Source organism: Haliotis asinina, chromosome 5, assembly GCF_037392515.1.
Source record: "Haliotis asinina isolate JCU_RB_2024 chromosome 5, JCU_Hal_asi_v2, whole genome shotgun sequence".
Classification (NCBI taxonomy): domain Eukaryota; kingdom Metazoa; phylum Mollusca; class Gastropoda; order Lepetellida; family Haliotidae; genus Haliotis; species Haliotis asinina.
The window spans coordinates 18608790-18634968 of NC_090284.1; the positions used below are offsets into that span (position 1 = coordinate 18608790).

Consider the following 26179-nt stretch of genomic DNA (forward strand, 5'->3'; position numbering starts at 1 on the left):
TGATATAATGAAACCGAGTGATGTTTATGTCAACTGCTCCCATTGAAAAAATGACGGATTGTTGTTGTTGTTGTTGATGATGATGACGACGACGACGACGACGACGACGATGATGATGATGATTGTGGTTTATTGTATGCACACTTGTTGAACATACAATAAATTTTAGTGTAGCACTTTTATCTAATTGCCTACTGATGATACGGCCATCACTTTATGCAAGGCCACTGATTCGATGGTCTCCAGTTGTAGGTGTTTATTGTAATTTTTATTGTAAATCTTGTAATCTTCTACATATAACTTGAACATATTCGTATATTCCCAGAGCATATTGCAAATCTATATTGAAATGTTACAAGAAGCTTTAATATCAGTATAGTGAGACTTAAACTCAAATATTGGGTCAAACTGATCTGATGAATCTAAACTGAATTTCCCAGTTGCGACAATTAATTCTAAGTTAACAACATTTGCCTTGCTTCCGTTTCAGTATTTAACAAGCCAAATATGGGACGTGTAACAAGATGGGTTCGATCAGCGGCACAGGTACACTAGGCGCTTAATTTATGCTCGACGATAAAACATCCAGATGTATGTGGTCGAATAACTTAATATCACTTTCCTACAATTAAATACCGTTGTGTCGAACTTTGAAGAGAATTTTCTTTGTCGAATAATTCAAAGTAGCCACCTGGATCCTTTCGACTTCAATACAACAACGTTTGATTGCACTATTCTATGTATCTACGTATATTCTACGTATATTCATACGTAAATAGAATAGTATGTAATTCATGCATACAGTTATTAGACCAATCCGTAACTCAATGCACATATCAACATTATCATTTTCAGTTGTAGTGAGTGGGTTTAGATTTACGCCGCACTCACATCACAGCTATGTAGCGGGGTTTGTAAATAATCGAGTCTGGCCCATACAGTCCAGTGATCAACAGCATGAGCATCGATCTGCGCAGTTAGGATATAATGTACCAACCAGGTCAGCGAGCCTGACCATCCGATCTCGTTGGTTGCCTCTTACACATGTCATCGGTTTGAACACAGCACAGATCGATGTTCATGCTGTTGATCACTGGATTGTCTGGTTCAGGAACGATTATTTACAGTCCGCCACCATACAGCTGGAATACTGATGAGTGCGGGGTAAAACTAAACTCACTCATCACTAAACGTAGACTGCTATGTCTAGGTGTTCAGGGCTTGCTCTGGGGTACCAGGGATTTCCCAGAAGTACCAGGAGAAGAAGAGGAAGAAGAATAGGAGCTTCCGCCTGTGGTTGTTCAGACGAAGAGGAAAGGACGGGTGTAAAACATCGTTACCACGGCTGCCTTCAGGGATATCAGGTGAGAATATATGTACAAGGAATAAAGTAAACACGGCTACCACTGGAGTGCCAGGTGAGAAAGTAAACACGGCTACCACTGGAGCGTCAGGTCTGAATATATGTACAAAGAGTAAAGTAAACACGGCTACTACTAGAGAGTCTGGTGAGAATATATGTACAAAGAGTAAAGTAAACACGGCTACCATGAGGACAGGCAGGTAAGAATATGTGGTGTGTCAGGTTTTTGAAGGTCCGTATTCTTTTCTCTGTTTTCCATCTTTTTCAATCAAACACTTTCTAACCAATATTAATATAGTTAACCTTTCGTCAACTACAATGATGAACACGTTTTACCAGAAGCAAAACGACTTGATCTGCATCATTCATTAACTTAAAGAACATTGCCAAGTGATAAGTATACAAGATGCATAATTTTGTGAACTTCTTATGCATGTTTCATGAAGTTCAAAACGTCAGCTGAACTATAGCCGACTAATGAAAAGGCTGTGAAAGACCATTCATTCATTCATTCATTCATTCATTCATTCATTCATTCATTCGTTCATTCACTACGGTCGTAAAATTCAGACGAAATTTATCTCTTCTTGAAACAGGTTCAGATACCGCCATCTCTTTCGGCGACTTTACAGGTGCCGCTCGCGAAGGCAGCAAAGTAATTCCCAAGGCTGTCTCTCACTCTTCGCCACATACTGCGACGTCGCCGACAGGTTCATCAGAGAGCATATCGGCTGATGGCTGTTCCAAGCATCATGGTTCAACAGTTCATCGTATGAAGGAAGGCAACACGAGTTCTACTGATGACAATATGGGGCAACAATGTGTTGGCCCATCGACATCAGAGTCTCATGACCAGGTCTGTGTTCCCAAGGCCATCGCTACAACAGCATCAGATGAACAGAAGAGTGGCGCTTTGCCTGATGACAAATCCAGAAAACTGCAGACCTCCAGTCCGCTAATATTGCTTTCATTACAGGGATGTTCTACAATCTTAGGGAGCCCGTCCCATGGATCAACATCAGACTATGAGAACCAAGGTAATTTGTCCGAAGACAAATTTTGTGGGAGTAAATTTGAACGCCAGGACAATCATGGGGCGAAAGCACCGAAGAGGATATTAAACGTGAAATTCAAAGACAAAGTCAAAGTCAAGGTCATGAAAGTTAGAACACGTCATATTCAGAAGGTTCACAACTTGAGGAACTCGGATTCAGTTAGAGCTGAACCTGACAAAACGCCTCCCATCACAGATGATGTATGTTTCAAACACGGTGGGAATCACACAGATGTGCAACAAGGCCCAGTCTTATCTGGTTCCTTCGTCTATCTGAGTGATGCTGCGAGCGAGTATCTTCGTTATGAAAAATCGTACAATGAACTGAGCGTTCACAGAAGTGACAGTCCGGTGAGTGACGTATCAGATCTTCCATTTGACCTGGAAGAAAAGCCAAGGAAAGAAGGAGAGCACATATGTCGCACAGCTCATCCATCACCCCTGTCACTCGTAGAACCTAAAGTCCAAAGTACTGAACCAGGTACGGACCCAGCATTAAGTGCCTGCAGTGATCACCAAGACGTGGAACATTCCCTCAGTGTACAAGCAAGCAGAGGTTTTAACCCTGAAGTACGAAGTATACGAAATGACAGTCCACGATATCAAGAGCAGATGAATCCAGACGAAGGAAGCACCCTGCCGCCAAGCAAATATGAAAGTGCAGATGAAGAGGACGGCCATTCTAATCATTTACATACTGACTCAGTGCGCCAGATCCTGGTAGCTTCGGACAGACTTCAACCTTATACACGAAAACAGGCTCCAACGATACACCACGAGACAACTGTATCCCACAATGCAACCGTTAGTGTGAGGGAAACATGTCTATATAAAGGGAAGATTCAGGTGTCCGCAAGTTTTCCATCAACATACGTTACATCTGCTCAGAGAAAGGGAGGTGACTTGAGAGAAGAGCCTCAGATTGTTAAGGATCTGACGAAAGAGAATAGGAATACCGAACAGGGAAAGTTAGAAAAGGTTCTGAAGTCTACGTGCTATAGCTCAGCCTTGGAATGGGCTGACCAGTGTTATCAATTAGGGAAGGATGAAACTCAACAACTACTGTATGATATATATGGCAGAGATTACTTGACTAGAAACATTTCACAGACATCTCCGGTTTACACAAAGGAAATATCAGAGAAAACTCGTCATAAGTCCTCCTATTTCAGCTCAGCCTTGGAATGGGCAGACCAGTGTTATCAGATAGGGAAGGACGAAACTCAACAACTACTGTTTTATATTTATGGCAAAGATTACCTGACGGTCGGAATTCCACAGAACCCTGAAACAAGACCACACCCTTCGCTGGACAATGCCATGAATCGCACAACCTTGGAGTGTAGACAGCACGATTCAGGAAAGGTACCGACGAATCAGCTCTTTCAACGAGTGTATGGCACTAATCCTAGAAAAGAAGAAATTCAAGGACACGAGCAGTCTACATTAGACGGGATGCCTTCTTGTTTAAGCTGTTCTCGGGGACTGGATTCAGCTTTGTTCCATGCATCTGCCTTACAGTGGAGAAACCGAGACTCCAACTTAAAGACGGAGGAAACAAGACGCCTACCGCGTGCAGTCCATAGTCAGGATTACTCAAATGGAGAATCTACGGCTACGCAGTTGCAAACGAGGATCTGGAATAAGGCAGCTGAAGAACTGGAGGCAGCTGCCCATAAAGTAAATCCTTCACATCCGACCTCATTGTGTAATACCCGAAAGATTAGATTTTCCCCGAAAATTTGGGAGAATCATAAGCAGTCTGTTGTGTGTTGTGTCCCCAAAGAGTCAGGGTTGTCAGTGCAGGCAGACATGTTGTCTAGACAGAAGGGCATCATATCACGTGACCATGCGGTGTCAAGGAAACAGGTCCGTTCACCCTCTGACAGATGCTCATCACGACCAAAATTCAGATGGTCAGAAAGAAAGCGGCAGACTTTAAAGGAATTCTCAGACGAACTGGATTACCTTGATGGTTTGGACAGTCGCAGGATAGGTGGCGACGAGAGTCTCTATGAGTGTAAACGGCACGGGAAGGAGTGTACAAAATAGTTTCCAAAATGTGCCAGCCAGTCGGGCTATGCCTGAAAATTTACTCGCCCACAAAATAATTCATTAGCCCGAAATTGTGGACACAGGTTACATCATTAAGCTGCTAATGTGATGCACATTTTCATCAAGCTAAATCTTGCATGATTTAAAAGTATTACAACTTTACAAGTGATATAATTTACAAAATAGCCTCTTGAAAATTCACTAGCCATTCGGGCCAGTGACTGTGGATGTGCTGACCCGACTGGATTTTTACTACCCACAAGGTAATGGGCCACTGTCTATTCCTCACACTGACAGGAAGTATGAAAAAATAAAAACAACAAAAGCTGGAATATCAGTGAACGTGAGAATATAACGAAATGTACTGGAACCTGTTTGTGTGAAACCTAAAGTACATATATTAATGGATTGTTGGAGAACAGCTCGTGGGGCCTTTTCCTGGTGAATGTGATTATTCTCCTGTGGGTGCCGAGCTAGTTTACACCTATCAGACTGGTTCACAAAGTCCGCGACTAGACTAGAGAAAGTCGTGGTAGCTGAGCGGGTTGGGCGGGTGACTTTGTTTGCTGGCGAATAGGTGCCTGACTCTGAGGGCGTGGGTTCGAATCCTGCGTGGAAGAATGCCAGTTGTTCGTCTTCCATGTTTTGTCCAAGCCGCGGTGGCTAGGTGGGTTAGATGGCTGGAGATGTAACATTAGGGACAATCGATGGCGTGTTAGTTTAGCTGGAAACTGTTTGTTACCGCCCTATAATTCATGTGTGTAATAAAGGTTTATATTTACATGAATGCGTATTTTGTACATTAGTTATAGACGTTATATTGAGATATAATTATAAAGATATTTCAGCGACTGCTAACGCCATTATTCAAACCACAGCTTTCATCGCTGATAAGGAGCCGTGGGATAGTCTAGTAGTTTAAGCGTTTGCTCGTCACGGCGGAGATTCCCCACATGTGACAATACACGTTACATGACAAGAGGGCAAGATCGACTAAGCGGTTGACAAAAAGGCTCATCGCAGATTAATCTCATTGGGCTGTCTGAACCCGGGTCTTCGGCGTGACGAGCGAACGAGGGAACTAGGCTACCGCACCACTCCTATTAAATACGCCCCGTGATTGTCTGGTCCAGACTCGATTATTTACAGACCGCCGCCATATAGCTGGAATATTGCTGAGTGCGGCGTAAAACTAAACTCACTCACTCACTCCTATTAAATACGATGAGGATTATGTTACATTGGTTGTCATTCCCTATGTAACCATAACAGTGATCGTCAACAGGTTCCTGAGCAGAATGCCCTCCCTGCTGTACCCGACAAGAAAGAAGAAAATTTTTTTGAAGCAATTATGTATACGTCATCAGTATTTGTCTGAAGAAGGTGACTCGTGAAGGTCCCGGGGTAGAACAGTCCTTCAGCAACCCATGCTTGTCATAAAAGGCGACTATGCTTGTAACAGGCAACTAACGGGATCGGGTGGTCAGGCTCACTGACTTGGTTGACACATGTCATCGGGTCCCAATTGCGGAGGTCGATGCTCATGTTGTTGATCACTGGATTGCCTGGTTTAGACTCGATTATTCACAGACTGCTGCCATATAGTTGTAATATTGCTGAGTGTGGCGTAAAACTAAACTCACTCATTCACTGAAGAAGGTGTAAATCTTTTAACAATACAAATATTGGAGTGGATCCCGCCTTAACTGACGTCATACTGACCTATTTCATTGCACAGAATTACAATTATAGGCAACATGACAGTCAATATTTATGAGTTTGAGGGCCTCCCTGGGATGTATGGGAAGGGTAAACATCACTGCCATTCTCATTTGAGAAATGATCAAAGATTTTATAAAACGTTGACGATCCGGGTTGGGATTGATCTTCAGAAGTCCATGCTTGTCGTAGGAGCCGACTGATGGGATCAAATGGTCAGGCTTGGGGATTTAGTTGATACATGTCTCAACAATGCAGATTGATGCTGATTTTATCGGTCGCTGGCCAAAGAGTGAGTTAGTGAAAGGGAGAGTGAAAAATTTTACTTTTACGTCGCACTCAGCGATGTGGTGGCGTCCTGTGAGTCAGACAACCCAATGATCAACAGTATGAGTATCGATCTACGCAGCTGGAATACGATGGGATGTGCCCAGTGGGCCTGACCACCCGATCACATTAGTCCACAAGTCAGTCAGTCCTGTCATTTATGGCCAAGACTTATACAAACCGCAATGATTTAGTTATAATATTTCTATGTGTGGCATTAAACGAAAAAACACACACAAAAAACAAAACAAACAAAAAACAAAAAAATAATAATAAATAAATATATATAATATACCACAAATGACAACAGTGAATGTTTGGAATTCCATATGGACGAAACTGCTCCTGAAAAAGTAGTGTCCACGCACTTGCTGAACTTGACCTCTCCTATGAATAGCATGAAGCCGCCACGTGATGGTCAACAAAACAACACAGCCCCGTGGGGGGTGCATCTGAATTGCTAACAAATCTCTAAAAGCCTGGAGAAGTCATACTGGGTCTGCTGAGCCAAGGAAAACTAGATGACTTCAGAGGTCAAGCGCATGACTGCTTTGGATCGAATAGAGAATACCCAGAGGCGTAATTGGTCAAGCTGGACTTGAGTTTATTGTAACCAGTACGATATAGTAGGATGAAAGTGAGTGTAGGGTTTAACGTCCTTAGAAATAACCCAGCAATATTAGTGGTAGGACTAAAGAGTTGTTGGCGATCGGGTGTTATGAATATGAGCTGCCCGTGAAGATCCGGATTAGAATTGATCTTCAGTAACCCATACCTGTCGTAAGAGGCGACTAACGGGATCGGGTGGTCAGGCTCGCTGACTTGGTTGACACATGTCATCGTGTCCAAATTGAGGAGATCGATGTTCATGATGTTGACCACTGGATTGTGTAGTCAGACTCAATTATTTACAGACAGCCGCCATGTGGCTGGGATACTGCTGGGTGCGGCGTAAAACAACAGACCAACTAACCAAGTGTTTAGTTTCCTGTCAGACATGTCAGAGAACATGTCATGGGACTTAAATTTGAACACCTGACTTACCACAAATGATAGCAGTTGTGTGGCGTAAACGGACATGACCTCGCTCTCGATATCCAAGAAACGTGTTATATACACCTATGGTCAACTCAGATCTCCTGTTTGTGAGAGTGAGTCTGTAAGTTCAGTTATACACCTCTTTTATTGACTTTCCAACAATATCACGGCGGGGTCACCGAAAAAGGGCTTCATACATTGAACCGATGCGAGGAATTGAACCCCACGGCGTGACGAGCGAACGCTTTGATCAGTAAGCTCCCCAAAAGCTCATTTCGGCTGTCCCCCGTCATGATGTTGCTGCAATACCTTCTGGCTGTCATCGACTCGAAAGCGAAAACAATTCGTATCAAAATATTAGAATCATAGAATTAAAACCAAAAGTAGCGATGAAGTCAATTTCGGTGTCTACGGATGTGATGTTGCTGGACATTGCTAAAAGAGCCGCTATACTAAGCTCAATCACTCACTATGAAGCAAATATTTTCGCGGAACGAGATCAAACCCCACTACACCAAACGTTTCATCGAGATTTGTTAAAAATCGGAATCTGTTTAATACAAATCAATATTTAGACAGTGCATTTGTTATGAAAATGGCATATTCATTGTTCATTTCTGTCAAAATTACCACATCAGACCCAAAGTTCAGAATTTGCTAAAGTCGATTTCTTTGTGGTTTGACCTGGTCTAAACCGACTCAATTGACAACAAATCATCATCATCATCATCATCATCATCATCATCATCATCATCATCATCATCAACAACAACAACAACAACAACAGTACACACAAATGACAACGAGAGTGCACTCTCTTTCATAGTGACATGATTTTCTATTGTAAGATCTCTACAAAGCTACTTTAAGAATAGAATATTTCCTTTCTTCATCACAACCTTGCGGAACTGATCCTGGTTCGCACGGAAGGACTGACTACGATAATATGAGTCAGGCTATTTTCTTCTCTGTGTTAGTCCATTCCGTGAGGCCCCAAAGGTATGGTTGCCAGGTGGGGACATCACTTACGTCCGAACGAAAGCGACAAGACGAGACGAGAAAGCAACATACACTTAATAGTGCTTGTCTTATGCCACTTCTTACTCGTATCGTGCTTTCGCTTTGTCATCTTGTGCTATCGCTTTCTCGCCTTATGCTCCCGCTTTCTCGCCTTTGCTATCGCATTCTCGCTTTATGCTATCGCATTCTCGCTTTGTGCTGTGCTATCACGTTCTCGCCTTTTGTTATCTCATTCTCGCCTTGTGCCATCGCATTTTCGTCATGTGTCCATCGCTTTCTTTTGGCAGTAATTGAAGGTGAGAAAACGATGTCCCTTCACACTCACCATACTATTGATTCACACACCGTCCTGCTGACGGGGTATGTCTGCCTGACTGGACATCCCTTTGACCACAAGGCTAACCCTACACTTCAGAACAAAGTAATTGTCGAGGTGATTCTGGACTAGAATGATTAGAATAAGTTCCCAGTAGCCTATTGTCATCAGAGTGGTCTGTTTAATAGAGGGGAGGGTCTTACTCAGTGACATGGGTGATTGCTTGCCATAGTACAACAACAGTGTGGGTGATTTCTCATTATATCAATCACGTCATTGTTTGAAAACGATTAGATTAACAATTTTGAACCGGCCACGATCTCACAAAACCGGATTCGGGCTTACCTCAAAAAGTGCTACCTCAAAAATCAGAACAAATCTACTCACAAGTTAAATATTCAACACTTTTTTGTCACCCATGCTCGCCTCGGGTGTAGTGCCTGAAATGAGAACAATCTCACTCGACATTCTGTCGGCTACGTTTTTGGTTTACTCAAACATGTATAACATGATGTGATTGGATAAATATGGCGATGTTAACTTGGTTTTGTATGGCAACCCCTAGGAATCAGTTCTTCATTCTGTGCTTGATAGTATCTTGTTTTCAGACAGATTAAACATCTATAATTTGGCGTGTTGCTATTTCAATACAGCACATGGACGATGGGGTAGCCTAGTGGTGAAATCATTCTATTGCCAAAACCCTGGTTCGATTCCCCACATGGCTGCATTGTGTGAAACCCAGCTGTATGGCGGCGGTCCATCAATAATCCAATCAAGACCAGACACTGAGCAACACCTTCGTTCAACGCACGATGACATGTGTCTCTTAAACTGACAAAGCTGTTTTTTCGATACGTCCATGTATATGTTCTCTGAACAAATTTATTTGCTCAGTGTTGTTTGATATTGACAATAATGTCTAAGTTAGCAAAAAAAGGGCAGGGTTTCCAAATTTGTGAGTTAGTATAGGTTTGAGCCCAATACGAACGGCACGTTACATGTCCTAACGGATCAGTGAGTGAGTATGGTTGTACCCCGCTTTTAGCAATATCCAAGCAATATCACAGCGGGGGACACCAGAAATGAGCTTCACACATTGTACCCATATGGGGAACCGAACCCGGGCCTTTGGCGTGACGAGTCAACACCTTATCCACTAGGCTACCCCATCGCCCCCTTACTGATGAGGAACATAGGAGATAGTAACCACTCTGGACAATGGAAGATGTCCCAAGACTTTTCACATGTTAATAAATCTAACGATTAACTCCTTGTTTGTCTAAAAAAGCAACAACATATAAATAATTCGGTCGGTTTTGCACTCTGCTTTAAGCAGAGATATTTCCACTTAAAATTGAAAGGTGAGATCGCATGTATTCATAAATGCATAGGCTGTACCTGCACAGACCATACACGTGACTTGTTTCAAATGACATGCGTTTTTTCAACTAATGGTCTCACGGATTTTAGACCGGCATTCATCATAAGCACGTAATAACTTGTTGGGAACTTGAAAATCTATTCAGTCCCAGTCAACCTTACCTCAGAGTCCGCTCAGTATTGATTATTTTTTAATTTTATTCTTTTTTACGCAGCAAGGGAAACTACTTCAGTGAAATATCACTTTAACTGCGATTTAAAGATAATTCATGAGTACTTTTGAATTTTCTAGGCCATACCTTCTCTTACTTGAACTATATGGGACCAAATGAGATGTGGGAATGTAATTCATTTTCATATGGACATGGCTTTTTTACGCATATATTACACACGACAACGCATATCAAGTAATCAAACGCGTCTTCAAGAGTTCACATGTATGGTTTCTATTATCACACAATTTTGCAAGTATTTACACCAAGGATATACACGAAACTTAAAGCACATAATGAGATATCCGCTTAATTTGATAACTGTAGAACTGTTGAAATGTGTGTGATGATACTCATTGTACAAGACGCTATATCACATCACACTTTCCTAAAACAGATAATGCACTTCTGTCAAGAACACTATCAACCTTCAAGATGCCATATAATCTGTTCAAAAAAGAATTACTTATTTAGATTACAACGTTGCATTAAATCGACCCTCGCGCCATCTAGCAATCGAACGTTACAATGTCTTTCAGCAAACACATATTGAGTTGTGTCCATTGGAGCGGTCTTGACGAATTATTTGCGCACAATTTGTGACTTAAACCAGTTCGGCAAAACACCGACAGCACCGCGTGTGACAGTTTCCCATATGCGGAGCAATTGTTAACAGTCCATCATTGGCACGACGTGTTATCTGTTTGGAATATGTTCGCCACAGAGGTTCAAGTATCGATTTCAGACAAGTCGTTCAGGATCCTAAGCCTCTTATCAACAGGAAGCTAAAGTGGGTCACACTCAAGAGCAAGAGTGATATCGATATTTGGGTAACTATAATTTAATTATCGATGCCACAATGACACGAACAATGATTGTGACACTCATCTTTGCTGCTACAATTGTTGTGAAAAATATTCTCCAAGTTATGATAAGTAGATTTTTATGTCCTGATACTCGAAGATATGCTCTAATTTAATCACTATTAAAACGTAATTCATATTGACATCATGCATGTACTTCGCATATCTGTACTACTGTTGGTCGTATGCATATTCGCTTTGTATACCTGTGATATTTACTTTTGGAAATCAATGATAAAAAAGCAAGCCAGACAACGTTACCATGCTTATATGTGCACCATCACATACCAGGTGCGTCTGTCTGTACTTCACAAACAAAAATGAAGGACATGTGCCTCAAATATATCTACTTTGATCAACTGCGGGAGAGCATTGCATAAGAGCGAGTGCAGTCTGACCGACATGTATAGAAAAATACGATGAGGCTAAATAAAAAAAGTGAAATGTTTCTCCGGCATCGGCGGGTCACTTTTATTTGTGCGCGTAACAATATTTTATTGCTATTTAAAAAAAATATTTTGAGTTGGCCACGTCCCTATCATCCATTTGTCCACTATACGAATGAGTGTCAGTAAGAACGAGTGTGCCCGAATCTATGACTCATTAACACGTGCTAAACTTTCCAAACTGTATTTCTGAGTGAAAGAAATAAAAATGTGTTCCTCCCTCGTCACATTTTGTTTGTCAAAAAATAAAAATCAAAGTCCTACCGCCCTCGTCACTTTTGAAAAAAATGTGCCCGAGAAACATTTAATTATTTTTATGCAGCCTAATTCTTCCAGGGCTGCACACTTAGTCATCACTGGTGAAAATGAAGGGTGCAGTCCCTTTGTAACAAGAGTGTAACAGTAACAATGACCAGTAACGATATGTAAATACTGTGTTGAACATCACTTTGCCATCCTATAAATATATAATCCCATCACTTAAACCATAAACAATACATATTGATCCTATTTATCAGATGCTTCGTTTCAGTTTGTGTCCTGGTATGTCACCAGGTATGTATTTTATTAGCAACTCTCATTATTTTACATTTGATAAAATGTAAAGAATGTATTCTGATATCCAAAAGAAAGTTTACAATATGAAGGTTTTGCTTATTTTAAATGAGGGTATACATGTACTTCGCGGTTAAAATGGAACCTCTTACATATCCAGAAAACGAAAACATTATTCAATATCTTGTTCAGGAATAAGAAACACTGAAAACATGCTTTTGAGTCGACAACTGCGAAATGCACAGGAAACAGGAACAGGAAAAGAATCATTATGTAAACCCACTGAATCAAGAACACAAAGGCACACACACACAGGTCCTGACTGACAGCTGTGTAACAGTCTTCGAACTCGTGGCACGTTTCAGACAGACAGGTACGAGTCTGACGTCCCACAGTGACCACACCTATCGAAGACAGTCGTGTCAGCTATATTCATCTCCGCAATAGCTTTGCCACTGCACCACATACAGCAGCCTGACGGCGAACAGACGTCTGTAGCGACCAGGGCCCGTTTCACAAAGTTCTCGTAAGCCTAAGATCTCGTAATTTTTCTCGTAACATTGGTACCTCCTGTGTTGAGGTATAGGAGGTAATGATGCTACGAGGAAACGTAAGAGGTCCTAGGCTTACGAAAGCTTTGTGAAACGGACCCGTATACGATCAGACCTGTGATAAACAGCTCACAATTTCGTAAAACCCTTTTTACTGCTGTACTGCTACCGGTTAATTGTAAAACTTTAAGAGTTTCTAATTATTTTTGTATTCGTCCGTTATCCAATAGTTTATATCGTGCGGCAGTTCCTACTCAAGCCACCCACGGTATCTTAGCCTGTCGACCGTAAAGTGGAATTGTTCTGAGGCTGCAACATCGACGTGTGTAGCGACCAGAAATGGGATACGACCAGAACTGGGATAAACAGTCCATACTGCTGCCGGTTAATCGTAAAACTTAGGGTGCTCCATTCGCGGAATATGACTTAGTTTTATAACAGACTGACGTTGGCAACCACCAGTGGTGCCATTTACCCTCAAAGACTCGGAACAAAGACTCCCACCTAAACGGATGGCAAAGGATCACCCCTGATCATGCCCGGTCGGGGGTGGGGTAGAGGGGAGAAGGTGCACCCTCGGTATTAACTCTACCCGAAGAAACCATAGTGCCTGATATAGATAAGGACAAACTTTATGGATGAGCAACTTCTTTATTCGAGTGAAGTGACGTTTAGATACAGCTTCTTGCTGTCAAGTAAGTGTCATGTCGTTATTATGTTGTGACTCTACCTTACATGTTTTGTAGGCGTTGTAAACCTTCTTTTGGACATCAGTATATAACCTTATTCTTCGATAACACAAGAATGCAAAACTGAAAACAATTACAATAGAATAAGAAAGTATGAACATAATTTTACGTGCAATGAATGAAGTGAAGATGACTTACCTTAGAATAACCAACGGAAATATTTATCAGTCACCAGTCTATATTCAGTGCGTTCCTGCAGCTTTCACACTTGTTAAGTAGTTGTCAATCTGGCTGTCCCCGAGTGGCCTCTGATACAATTTGTACTCGTACCTTCCCCAAGGAGTTGAGATACGATGTGCCATTTGAGGCTGACGTCCAGTGATCGGGGTAAAAACAAAGCGCCTTTGAGCAGATGAGCTGCATATCGGTGCTATGTAAATATAAGTATAGCATTGTAATTTAACATGTGCCCAGCGATCTTCAATTATGAAGACACTTCACTATAAGACAGACCACAAATACATGTTGAAAATATCCATTCACGCCAATATTCAACCTTACAGCATATTTCCCGCTAGCGTTGATCCACAAGCTAACAGTGGGATCACATATCATGCACACATTTAACATACTCGAAAAAACTTTACTGACACACTTTGAAAGTATCATCCATTGACACAGTATGTATTAAACGTTTGGACAGAAGATCAGTAAATCTGGATTACATATTATCGGGCTTCAATTATAAATACCATTTACAGACAGACTAATTACATGTATTTAGAAATCATTACAAATTCTATATCCTCGCATATCTGTTGAAGTCTTTTTTCGTTCCTGTTATAGAAGTGAAGGCGTGAGTGCATACAGACAAAGACACACAATTTTACCCAAAGTGTGACAAATCACTAGTAACTGGTATGACGAATTCATGGTTTAGTGGGGTTTATGTGTGTCGTCAGTGACTGTAACAGCTGAAATACAGAGTGCAATAGTACAGCAGAAGCACAAGTGCATAGGAGAACAATCGTCGTACCACCATTGCACCACCACTGCCCATGCGTGACTTGTCATGATTGCATACAGAAATAGTCTAGTACTGGGTCCCCTCTGTTTTGAGAAATATTATTCATGAAGGCTTAATACGCTCTTATGGTGTGGATGGTGTGCTGTGGACATGTGTCTTGAGATTCAGCCTTGTGTGTTTTACGTGGTATTCTGTTTCGCAGTGTTCAACTTGTCAGTGGCTGTCCCATTATCTGCAGCGTTCAGTGCACATATTTATGATCAGCCTGTGAAAATATCAAACCTTGTTTCTGAATCCAAGATGGAGAACCATAATGGGTTGTTATACACGCACGTTTTGTCTAGATGGTATGTCTGGGTAGGATATAGAACACATACCGACATATATGCTTGGGTCAGCGCATGCATTCTCAAAAATAATAAAATAATTACTCATAGTGAAGATATATTCCTATATATAGCTGTTATGATCTCGGAAAAATAGCGTCTTTACCATGGAAATGACAAAATGACATATTGTCTGACATTTTCAAGTGTGGCAACAATGGTTTTGACAGTACCAAATACATCTTGCTATACCTCCGGTAGACCTGCTTCCTTTTTTTTGTCACATCAAAGACCACCTGTCTTGAAATAAAGTAACTCTTGCGCACGTATTTTCCTTTATATTTGATTGCATGTTGGTAATGAAAGTGTATGCATGTCGCAGGATTCTGGCTGATGTGTTTTTATTGGATGAACGATAAACCTGTGGATCACAACAACACGTGAGAGTTGTTGCCTGGCAATGTATGTCTCTACGTAGATAATATCAAAGTTAAATAATTGTCAAATAGTCTAAATATGTTGAGTGGATTTAATTGTATTTCAAACAATTAAAATTATCACTTGCACACCAACACGTTAAAGTTGTTGCCTGACAAGGTGTGTCTCTAAGTAGATGATATCAAAGTTAAATAATTGTCAAATATTCTAAATATGTTGAGTGGAATTAATTGTATTTTATACAATTAAAATTATCACTTGCACACCAACACGTTAAAGTTGTTGCCAAAATGGCGTGTGCGGGTCCCCTGACACATGTAGCTTTTATAGAGAGCAGTCATATGTCGTGCAATCGGAAACACTTGCATGGACTGCACGTGCCAAGGCCCAGGGTGTACCTGTCAGATCACAAGTAAGGTGAGCTGTCTCCGTCAACATCAGTGAGAGTGCTGGAAATAAGGTGTAGTGGTAATGACAAAACAGTTGTTTGCCTGTGACATGCAGATGAATGCATTTATGTATATTTAGGATTGTGTGTAATCAAGTCCCCTTGGTCAATCAAAGTTTAAAAAATGTACATATCATGCGGGATAACTATAATGAACAGACAAACGCTTGTAGTTACATAAAATACATAGCATTATCACAGAAAAAAAACCCCCACAAAATACAACCTAAATGTACTCGACTAGCCGCCCTGCGACTTCTGAGAAATAATATGACATTATAAAAAACAAAACTACATATTGAAAATAAGAACATATCACAAGAACAAATGCTAAGATAAACTTACCATAATCATTTAAAATATAACGTTTGGTCAAAGCATAAAATAGCAGGTTTTGGAAACGGTAAAAAAGTCACCAGATTTAAGAATATAAGAAAACATTCCTTCATAAGATAGCGTATTAAAATTGGGGATTTTACTTGAACACGAATCCAAAATATTTTCTGTAATGGTGGGTAGTGAAATGAAACATGGAATTCATCCTGCACTTTTGTAGGACAAGTAAAACGAAATCTCGAGTTGTCTGGCAAGTTCTCGTATCTTCCTGTCTACGCAAAACTCTTGAGTGCACATTGATCTTGTTTCAGAATTGCTCATGCTACATCTGTCTAGCCAAAAGGTTAGATGAGGTGATATGGGTTTAATGGTTGTTCGTAAGAATATATTACACTTTGGCCGCGGTCTGCGGTATAGGAGGTACAAGGTTACATACAATGTATTACTTAAATACAGTTGTAAAACATAAAATGGCGACGTTCACGCGTGTGTGTGGCTCCTTGTACTAACCCAGATTTAAGCTGACTTTATGCTGCTAGATCACTGAGATACCACGCCGCAGTTTAGCGTGAATATCCCACTCAGACACGTTGTAATAACTCCGCACAGACTAGTCCTTGTTGTACCCATTAATACCGAGAGCTGGGAAGGGACCCACAAATACCATATTTTAACGTCTTTTTGAGCTTTATTGATTACAACTTCTTGTTTATTACGTTGAGCGACGTTTCGATGTAGATTCTCACATCGTTTTCAAGCTAAATGTGAATACAACCAAATAGTGAGAAGCTTATATACATGGTATGTTATGACAAACAGCGGATTAACAATAACAACAGCATGTGAGTAAACAAGTGGTACATAATTGGAGGAGGCCAGTAGATGACTAAGACAACAAAGAGCACTAGTGATGAAGCCAATGAGAGGGATGAGTAGTAACAACAGACACAATGCTTAGATAGTCTATGGTTTGATCAGTTCTTCATAGGTCGATGGTAAAGCGGTCGGGGATCAAATCCGCGACCATCCGCTCTCCGGGCGAACGCTCTAAATATTACATATTATATAGTATATATTATTATTGTCATTACTATTATTCATTTTCATATTAGTCTGTTTAAACTGCATTTTGTTGGAACTGAAAACCTATCATTTCCGTTTTACATATACATATAAGAATATTTCAATCATTGATAACACGTGTAGTAATTGCCGATGACAGAACATACCGAGAGAAGAAAGAATATGTGGACTATGCAACTACAACTTTGTTGGTGACGAATTCCATTATCTTTTTATATATCACAGTTGGGCCAATTTATCAACTCTTAGCAAGGTTATATCGCCTGTAAATTTTAAACTTAGCAAACGTTTATAACTTTTTATCTCTCACTTGTATACATTGTTACGTAAATATCTCATCATGACGCATGTTTATATTTATGTACCTTTGTACATTCTTTGCTCTTGCACCACCGATGGTGGCTTTATGAGAGTAAAGAAGATGAGAAGTTGAAGATGGATGTAGTGCTAATTTTACTAGACACCTCATTATATCCTGTGAGGTTTTCTCAGTTGCGCTGCATCTGGTGTATGTCATTAACAGCATGCGGTACAGTGTCTTTTCTAAAGAGTAATCTTTGTAACTGTTTATTGTAACACACTTGTTTTTTCGGTTATCGATTCATATGATTTTCAAATTGATTAGGCTGCAAACAAAATTATACGTTTCTCGTGCATATTTTTTTAAAGTGACGAGTACAGTTAGACTTTTAAAAAAAAATTCTGATAGTAAAAAGTGACGAGAGAGGAACACATTTTTATTTTCTCTCAGAAATACGTCTTGGGAGTTTAGCACGTGTTAATGAATTGTAGATTCAGTCACACTCGTTCTTTTTGTGGACACGTGGATGATAGGGACCCTGCCAAATCAAACTTTTTTTTAAGTGGCTATACAAACTTGCTACGCACACAAATGAAAGTGACACGCCAATGCCCGAGAAACATTTCACTTTTATTTAGCCTTAATGGTCCAAACGCGCAATTCGTCTATTCTATAATTATGTGTGACTGGTGAAATGCACCGAATAAAGACTTTCCTGATTAGAAGAATAACTTTCATTACTCTTATTACTAATTGTTTGAAAATAAACTTACTTCTTGTAATCGCTTTATTGTCAGATCACTTGGACATATCTTAATTAAGAAACACCTGTAATTAATCTACACTGTAATCTCATATGTAAGCATCTTTAGACCCCCAGCATCTCCAGTAGCCTCTCCCAAACAGATTTTACGGACCAGTGACTCCACGGTTCACAGTGACCCATCGAGAAATTACTCATGCGTGGGTAGACAATCTAGGTATACGACGGGGTTGTATAGTCAGGGCTTTAAAATTGCGCAATCTAGGTTGTAATCCTATAAACGGATGCTTTTCTTGTTTATGTTAAGTCATTGCGACACGGTCTAGTTCCCCAGCATCAAAATCTAGGTATTGCAATACCCTAGACCAAACAACAAACCTTATGTTATGTTTGATAACCATATAACCTCGTACTTCCCATGCCCCTTTATTATTCTCACTATTCATAAATGACATCGAATCACACCTTTACAGTCAAGGATGTACAGGTATTAATTTTGAACAATCTGCTGAAAAGAACATCACTGTTTGGATATAATTTATAATTTTACTATATGCCGATGATGCTGTCTTGGTAAATGACAATCCCAATGATTTGCAGTTGTCTCTGAATTCATTTTATGACTACTGTAGTCAGTGGAGGTTAAAAGTAAATCTCTCTAAAACCAAAATCGTTGTATTCGGTAGTGGCCCTTCCCAAAAACTCGAAAAGAAGCTACATTTTACTTACGGGGGCGAACCAATCGAAATTGTTGATAGCTATACTTACCTTGGTATCAAGCTTCACCGTAATGGACGATTTGTAAATGCAATCAAAAGTCTTGTAGAAAATGCAACTAAAGCAATGTTCTCTCTTCTGAAAAGAGCACGTAATTTGAATCTACCTTTAGACTGTTTGATGTCAGCTTTCGACACAATGATAGCTCCCATATTAATGTATGGTTCAGAAATATGGGGTTATGAAAGCTTATTGTTAATTGAAAAAACACATTTGAAATTTCTAAAATACGCCAGTGGTCTTAGAAACTCAACTCCCAACTATATGGTATATGGAGAATTTGGAAGATATCCTCTATACATTAAAATATATAAAAGAATTATCTCACTCTGGCATAAAATAGCTATAAACCCACTCAATATGAAACTGTCAACTATGTTATATAACTTTGTAACATCATCTTTACCGAACGTTGTAAACCAATTACAATGGTTTAAACGTGTTAAAGATATTTTAGATAATTGTGGACTTTCAGAAATATACAAAAACCCTTTTCTTTGCTCAACTGAATACTTGGTATCTAAAATAGAATTAACATTAAAAGACCAGTATCTACAATATTGGCATTTTGAACTGTCCTCCAGTTCCAAAGGTAAATTCTATCAAACTGTTAAAGACACTATATTATTTGATAACTATCTGTTTCTTCCTAAAGAAATATATATACCGATTCTTAAATTCAAGCTGTCTAACCATAATCTACCCATCGAAACAGGACGCTGGTCCAATACTCCAAAAGAAAATAGACTTTGTAAACTTTGTGATTCTTTGTCTGTTGGGGACGAATTCCATTATCTTTTTAAATGCGAAGCTCTTCTCCAACAGCGGGTGATGTACATCCCAGAATACTTCTATAAATGGCCAAATGCATTCAAACTAAAAAAACTATTCTCAGTACAGAAAACAAAACACATTAAAAACCTCTCTAAGTTTTTGAATACTCTTTCTAGCATGCTCCACCCCGCTAGGCCGCTACCCGCTAGTCCGCGACGGGTGAATGACGAAACAGGACGCTGGTCCAATACTCCAAAAGAAAATAGACTTTGTAAACTTTGTGATTCTTTGTCTGTTGGGGACGAATTCCATTATCTTTTTAAATGCGAAGCTCTTCTCCAACAGCGGGTGATGTACATCCCAGAATACTTCTATAAATGGCCAAATGCATTCAAACTAAAAAAACTATTCTCAGTACAGAAAACAAAACACATTAAAAACCTCTCTAAGTTTTTGAATACTCTTTCTAGCATGCTCCACCCCGCTAGGCCGCTACCCGCTAGTCCGCGACGGGTAAATGACGTAATTCAGTACCGCTAGCCCGCTAAGCTGCTGTGCTGTTCTAATAATTTACTCCCTCTGTTACCGCTACAACTGATTAATGCAGACAACACCTCGGATAAGGAAAACTAAATTAAGATAATAAGATAAGCTCCACATTTAGTAGACCTCCGTTTGCCACAACACCACCTCAACCCATCTTTCTGAATTTTCGATTTGTAGAAAATATAGTTGTCCAAAACTGCAACCTGGTTTCCTCTAGCACCCGTCACAAATTCAACCTGTCTTTCCATTATTTCGGATTTCTGACAATAACCGAACATTGCAGCTTTTTAAACCCTCTCCATGATTTCTAACAAAACATTGCAGAGTAATGAAAATGAAATGTACGTAACAAAACATACTCATCTTTACCGGAAATCATAAAAATAACATACGTAACAAAACATACTCATCTTTACCGGAAATCATAAAAATAACATACGTAACAAAACATACTCATCTTTACCGGAAATCATAAAAATAACATACGTAACAAAACATACTCATCTTTACCGGAAATCATAAAAATAACATACGTAACAAAACATACTCATCTTTACCGGAAATCATAAAAATAACATACGTAACAAAACATACTCATCTTTACCGGAAATCATAAAAATAACATACCACCCGCCGTAAATCCCGCGATTGATTTATAGACCGTATATATACCGTGTCTTACAACACTTAGTCTTCCTCATCTGAACGTCATTACTCTATCTTCCCCCTTGCCCTTCCCGCAATGCTAGTTCTAAATGAAGAAAGCCTAGATTTCGTCAGGTATCCGTCTCAATTTAAAATGAATTGTTTGTTTCTGTCAAAATTATAATATTCAGAGACGAGTGTAAGTCTGTCTTACACATTAAAACACCCCAAAACACCACTGAGGGAGATATGGTTTGATGGTTAAGGTGGCTTACCAAGACGAATTAACAAGTCCCGGGTTCGACTCCCAAACAATACAATAGGGATTCAGTTCATTTCTGGTATATCCCCGATATGATACTGCCGAACAAAATTCTAAAAGTGGCTGATATCCAACACACATGATATCCATTCACTCCAAATCTCACACTAACGGTATTACACGCTGTCAAGATATTTTACATTAAAACGCACAACCTTGGGTCGAAACCTGGAAAAAAACTGACAGAGGAGGTATAAATTCTGGATGCATATGAAACAAGATTCATTTTATTTGAACCACTTGGAAGTACACAAATTCTTGTAAGACAGGTAAAGTATAAAGTTCACAGCACTCAGTTCTGCTATCAGCCATAAAGCATAAGAGGCTGTCAGGAAGCAGTAAATCTCTTGATGGTCACCGACTCAGTCAGATTGCCAAACGTTGTTGTTTAAAAACTACGCGTCGACGTTGAAACGAAGGAAGTTTATGGTGGTTTAAATAAATAAACTATGTGTGTGACAGGTGAACAGATGTCGTTACACCTTTCTATGTAAGCTCAGTGTAAACAACAGCATTCGTGTACATTACAATGTTGGTTCCACAGTAAACAATGCCATGTTTCACAATCGGGCTTTAGCAAATCAACGCTATCCATGTATATTGTACTGTTGGGCTCGGACGTAAACAACGCTATCCATGTATGATTCTTCAAAGGCATTTAGAAGTTGGCGTAGTAATACAAGACACATTTTATGAATAGCAACTTCTTGAAAATAACGTCGTGAAAATAAACTCAAGAAGTTGCTATCCATAAAATGTGTCCTGTATTGCTATCCATGTATATTGTACTGTTGGGCCCGGACGTAAACAGCGAAATCCATGTATATTGTACTGTTGGGCTCGGGCGTAAACAACGCTATCAATGTATATTGTACTGTTGGGCCCGGACGTAAACAACGCTATCAATGTATATTTCATTCTACTGTAAACAACGATAACTATGTTCAATTCCATGTTGAGTCTACCGGAAACAATGACATCCACTGGGCCGTGCAGATAAGAATTTATGCACATACCTGTGTTGACCGTCACCAACAGCTTTTTCATATGTTTAACTACTGAATGACCTGTACACTTAGAAATGATATCAAGTATGCTACTCCAATATCTGTTTTTGCATTTGGTTCACTAGACAAAGGCATCGCAAAATATAAATATCATACACACATATATGTAACTGATAATACACCGATATATGATTGATATTTATATCATATAAAACCACAAATACACTTCAGTCAGAGTGGGTGAGTGAGATTAGTTTAACGCCACACTTAGCAATATATTTGGCGGTGGCCTGTAAATAATCAAGAAATTGATAATTGAAGCTGCAAATTGTGAACACTTAATGACTTAATAGCCATTTTATGTGCTAAAACATGTAAATTTAATTTTGACGAAAGGATGGAAACATTTACAATCCCGAGTTATATATTTTATGCTTTTAATATGTCCTCCACTTGTGTATATGTATATGTCTGTGGGTATGCACACACACACACACACAAACACACACAAACACAGACAGACAGACACGCGCACACACAGAGACACACACAAACACAGGCACACATACACACACGCACGCACAGGTGTATACATGTGTGTGTGCGCGCGCGCGTGTGTGTTTTAACATTGTACATCGTTTAAACAGATAGTCTCTCATAACCCCAAATCGAGTGACTCATATACTTATTTCTATATGTCATACTCTACTATTTTATGCAAATGAGGAGAGACTCTGTTTGTCTGCCTAAAGTTGTTATGCACGTGGTGAACAATGTTCATGACTCAGCACGTTCAAAAACTGGCAACAAACATCCAGGCGTAACGTAGGAAAGAAATATTATGTGGTTAAAACATGTTTTTATCTTTTATTGTGTGTCTCATGATTTTATTTTTAATTATTCTGTGCACTTTTATAAATGAATTGTATGTACAACTGTGTGCAGTTGGGATGAGGCGACAATAAACCACTGATTACATGTCTGACGATTTAGATAAAAATCCTTTGAACGGAGTTGTTTCTAAGGTAGTAGGACACACATTTTCTACCAAATGTAAGTGTGCAATGAAGCACCGAAATATGACATTTGAACACAAAAACAAACTGGTCGGTTTGCTGGGGTATGTCCCAAAGGTTTCCATTGTCTTCCTTTCCTTTTTGTTCATGATGAACAAATATATAACTGTTTACACATGTGTACCTTCCATTGCAAGAAGTAGGTAGATTCCTTGTGTACATTTGCCATGACTGAAGTTGTGGAAATGATGGTGAAAACTGTCGTTTCCAACATTCTTAGAGCTTGCAAGTTTATGTAAGAAACTGAATAATTCACTACTCATCGACTGAGTGAACGAAACTCACTAAACTCGCTGGCACACATGTCAGTCCGCCGGTTCACATATTTCATATTTCATTGCCTGAGTGAACGCGAGTCACATTTTGTAGAAAACCATTGTCGTAATCCCTGAAAACGACACCGTTGTCACAACATCAACCATAAAAGGAGTTTTCCCTTCGTTTATGCCGAAGAACATTTCAATATAAATGTAACATCGTCCGTCGTCATTTACCATGAATGAGAGAGAAAGGTTTTTCGCCATTTTTTGAATGTTCCAGCAATGGGGCCAGAAATGGGGTTAACACCTATTATTCCCATATTGGAATTCCAATCCAGATCCTCGGCGATCATCCGTTTAGTTGTCCTGGGACAGTCCAGTGGTTAAAGCGTTCACCCGAGTTCAATTCTCCACATGGGCACAGTGTGTGAAGCTCATTTCTGGTACCCTCGAGTGATATTATTGGAATATTGTTAAAAGAGACGTTATACTAAACTCACTCACTATTTTGGTGATGTCGAAAGTTCATTGTTTCTGTACCAAGGCGAAACCGTAACATAAAATTATCTAATTTTAAACACAACCCCCAAACCAATAAGTTAATGATGTCAGAATATACAATTGCATACCAAGGTAAATCATGCACATGCAGAATGTGATTCTTAACACAGAGCGCTAATCGGATTATAATGCAGTTTATTTACATTGAAGGAGACTCTGTACAAAGTAACCCGTTTCAGAAATATCTTAAACGAGTTTCATGTCAACATACTTGTCCAGTCTGTCTCCTCGTTTGATGTCATGAAACAGCGATTTCGGCATTGTCATTTTCTGCATGTTGTCTTGGAACAGTTTTATCAAAATAATATTAAGACTGGACTGGTCAAACCTGTGACACTTATTATACCCCCTTACCTTAACATTACACTTTAACATTTTGTGCGATCCCTCAGGACACATACAGTCCGGCGCAAAAGCACATGACACCCACGGAGCAACGATGGCTTCTCTCACAAAACGGTCGTTTGCTAATCCAATAAAGTTAGCCTCAAATTCCCAATAAGGTGAGAAATGACATGAACGCTCCCCATAATATTCCATCATCTTTGGAGCGAAGTGTTGACCGAGAGCGCGGATTATTTTGGACATCATTACACCACTGGCTTTGATCTGTTTCAGCAACGGCATCATGTTTGTGTTGGTAAAGCGGGTAGAGGCATCTGCCCATATGAGGATGTCAGATACGGGTAGGTTTGCAGAGATAATAATAGGCTTCCAGATGTAACACTTAAGCCGCCGAAGCCTCTTTGGAAACGACTCAAATGGAAAATCTCGAACTTCACATTGACAAAGATTTTCCATATTAGCTCGCTGCTCGGAAGTCATCCCAAGGTCGTACATGACAAAATGGAAATCGATGTTAGACATTGCGGGAAACATGATTTCTTGGACATTCTTTAAGAACACAAGAGACTCCATGAAATGATTATCCGATGTTGCGCTGACCAGGACTACTTTATGGTGGTGTGTTCGCTTTCTCATACTGAATATTGCATCAATGTACACTTCTGGTACGCGGTACTGGGAGTCGATGAACTCCCTAAGATTGGTATCATTCACACTCTTTACCTGTCCAGTACAATTTGTATCAATACATGGGTATTCAGGGTTCAGACCTTCTCGACAGTTACTGGCTCGAGTGACTTTCACCTCGGGTATGTCCGTCTGTCGCTCCCTGGTTAATCTTTTCGCGAACATTGCCTCCAAACTGTCCTCCTCGTTGGTCGTATCATCAACAATGTCTGTATTATCCTTAATGAATTTAAGCGCAGACTTGTGGTCACTTCCTCGTAAGTCGATCAACACGTTGCTACTGAAAGCACTTCGAAACCTGCTGCATGACAAGAGGTGAAGCACTTGCCATATTATCATACACACAGCGAACGTAAAAAGGTACTTGGTTTTTATCTTGACTGTACTATTGAACAGTTTCATTTTGGCAGGTGAGGTACAAGCCTTGGTTTGGAAACCTCAGTCCTCAACAAAGTCCTGGTCCCGTGTAGCGAATATTATGTCTGTCAGCCAACTGCGATACGATCTAAACAACTTGTACGAACAATAAAGGCGTGGTTGAATGAAGGTCACGTGATCAGATTATACTGTCTCGAGTAGGTGACGCCCCCGTCCGAAATCCTGCTTACAACCTGTCTAACAGCTAAATTTAAGACACAACAGAACAAACCAACCTTGAGTTGTCTGAAATTTGAAAAGCTGAATACAGACAATTAAAATGTATTAGTTAACAATGGAATGAAGTTTTATGCGAACTGACAGTGGGATTAGTCTTACGGATTGTTGTCTGACCAGAGGTTGTTTTTTTAACGAGTTAATGACAGTAATTAGATATTCACTTCAAGATTAGCGTCAAAACAGAGGTAATTTGCCTCCGTCTAATTAGC

General features: G+C 39.9%; 2 protein-coding genes across 2 annotated transcripts in view; both read right to left on the bottom strand.

Annotated features, from left to right (window-relative positions):
* The window catches only part of LOC137284716 (UPF0764 protein C16orf89 homolog), a 441860-nt gene that overhangs the window by 183058 nt on the left and 232623 nt on the right, over nt 1-26179 (bottom strand). The gene's annotated exons all lie outside the window — the stretch shown is intronic.
* LOC137284214 (uncharacterized) lies at nt 23080-25764 on the bottom strand. Its single transcript, XM_067815942.1, has one exon. It carries the CDS (start codon nt 25713-25715, stop codon nt 24468-24470), a length of 1248 nt encoding a protein of 415 aa, XP_067672043.1. The 5' UTR covers nt 25716-25764; the 3' UTR covers nt 23080-24467.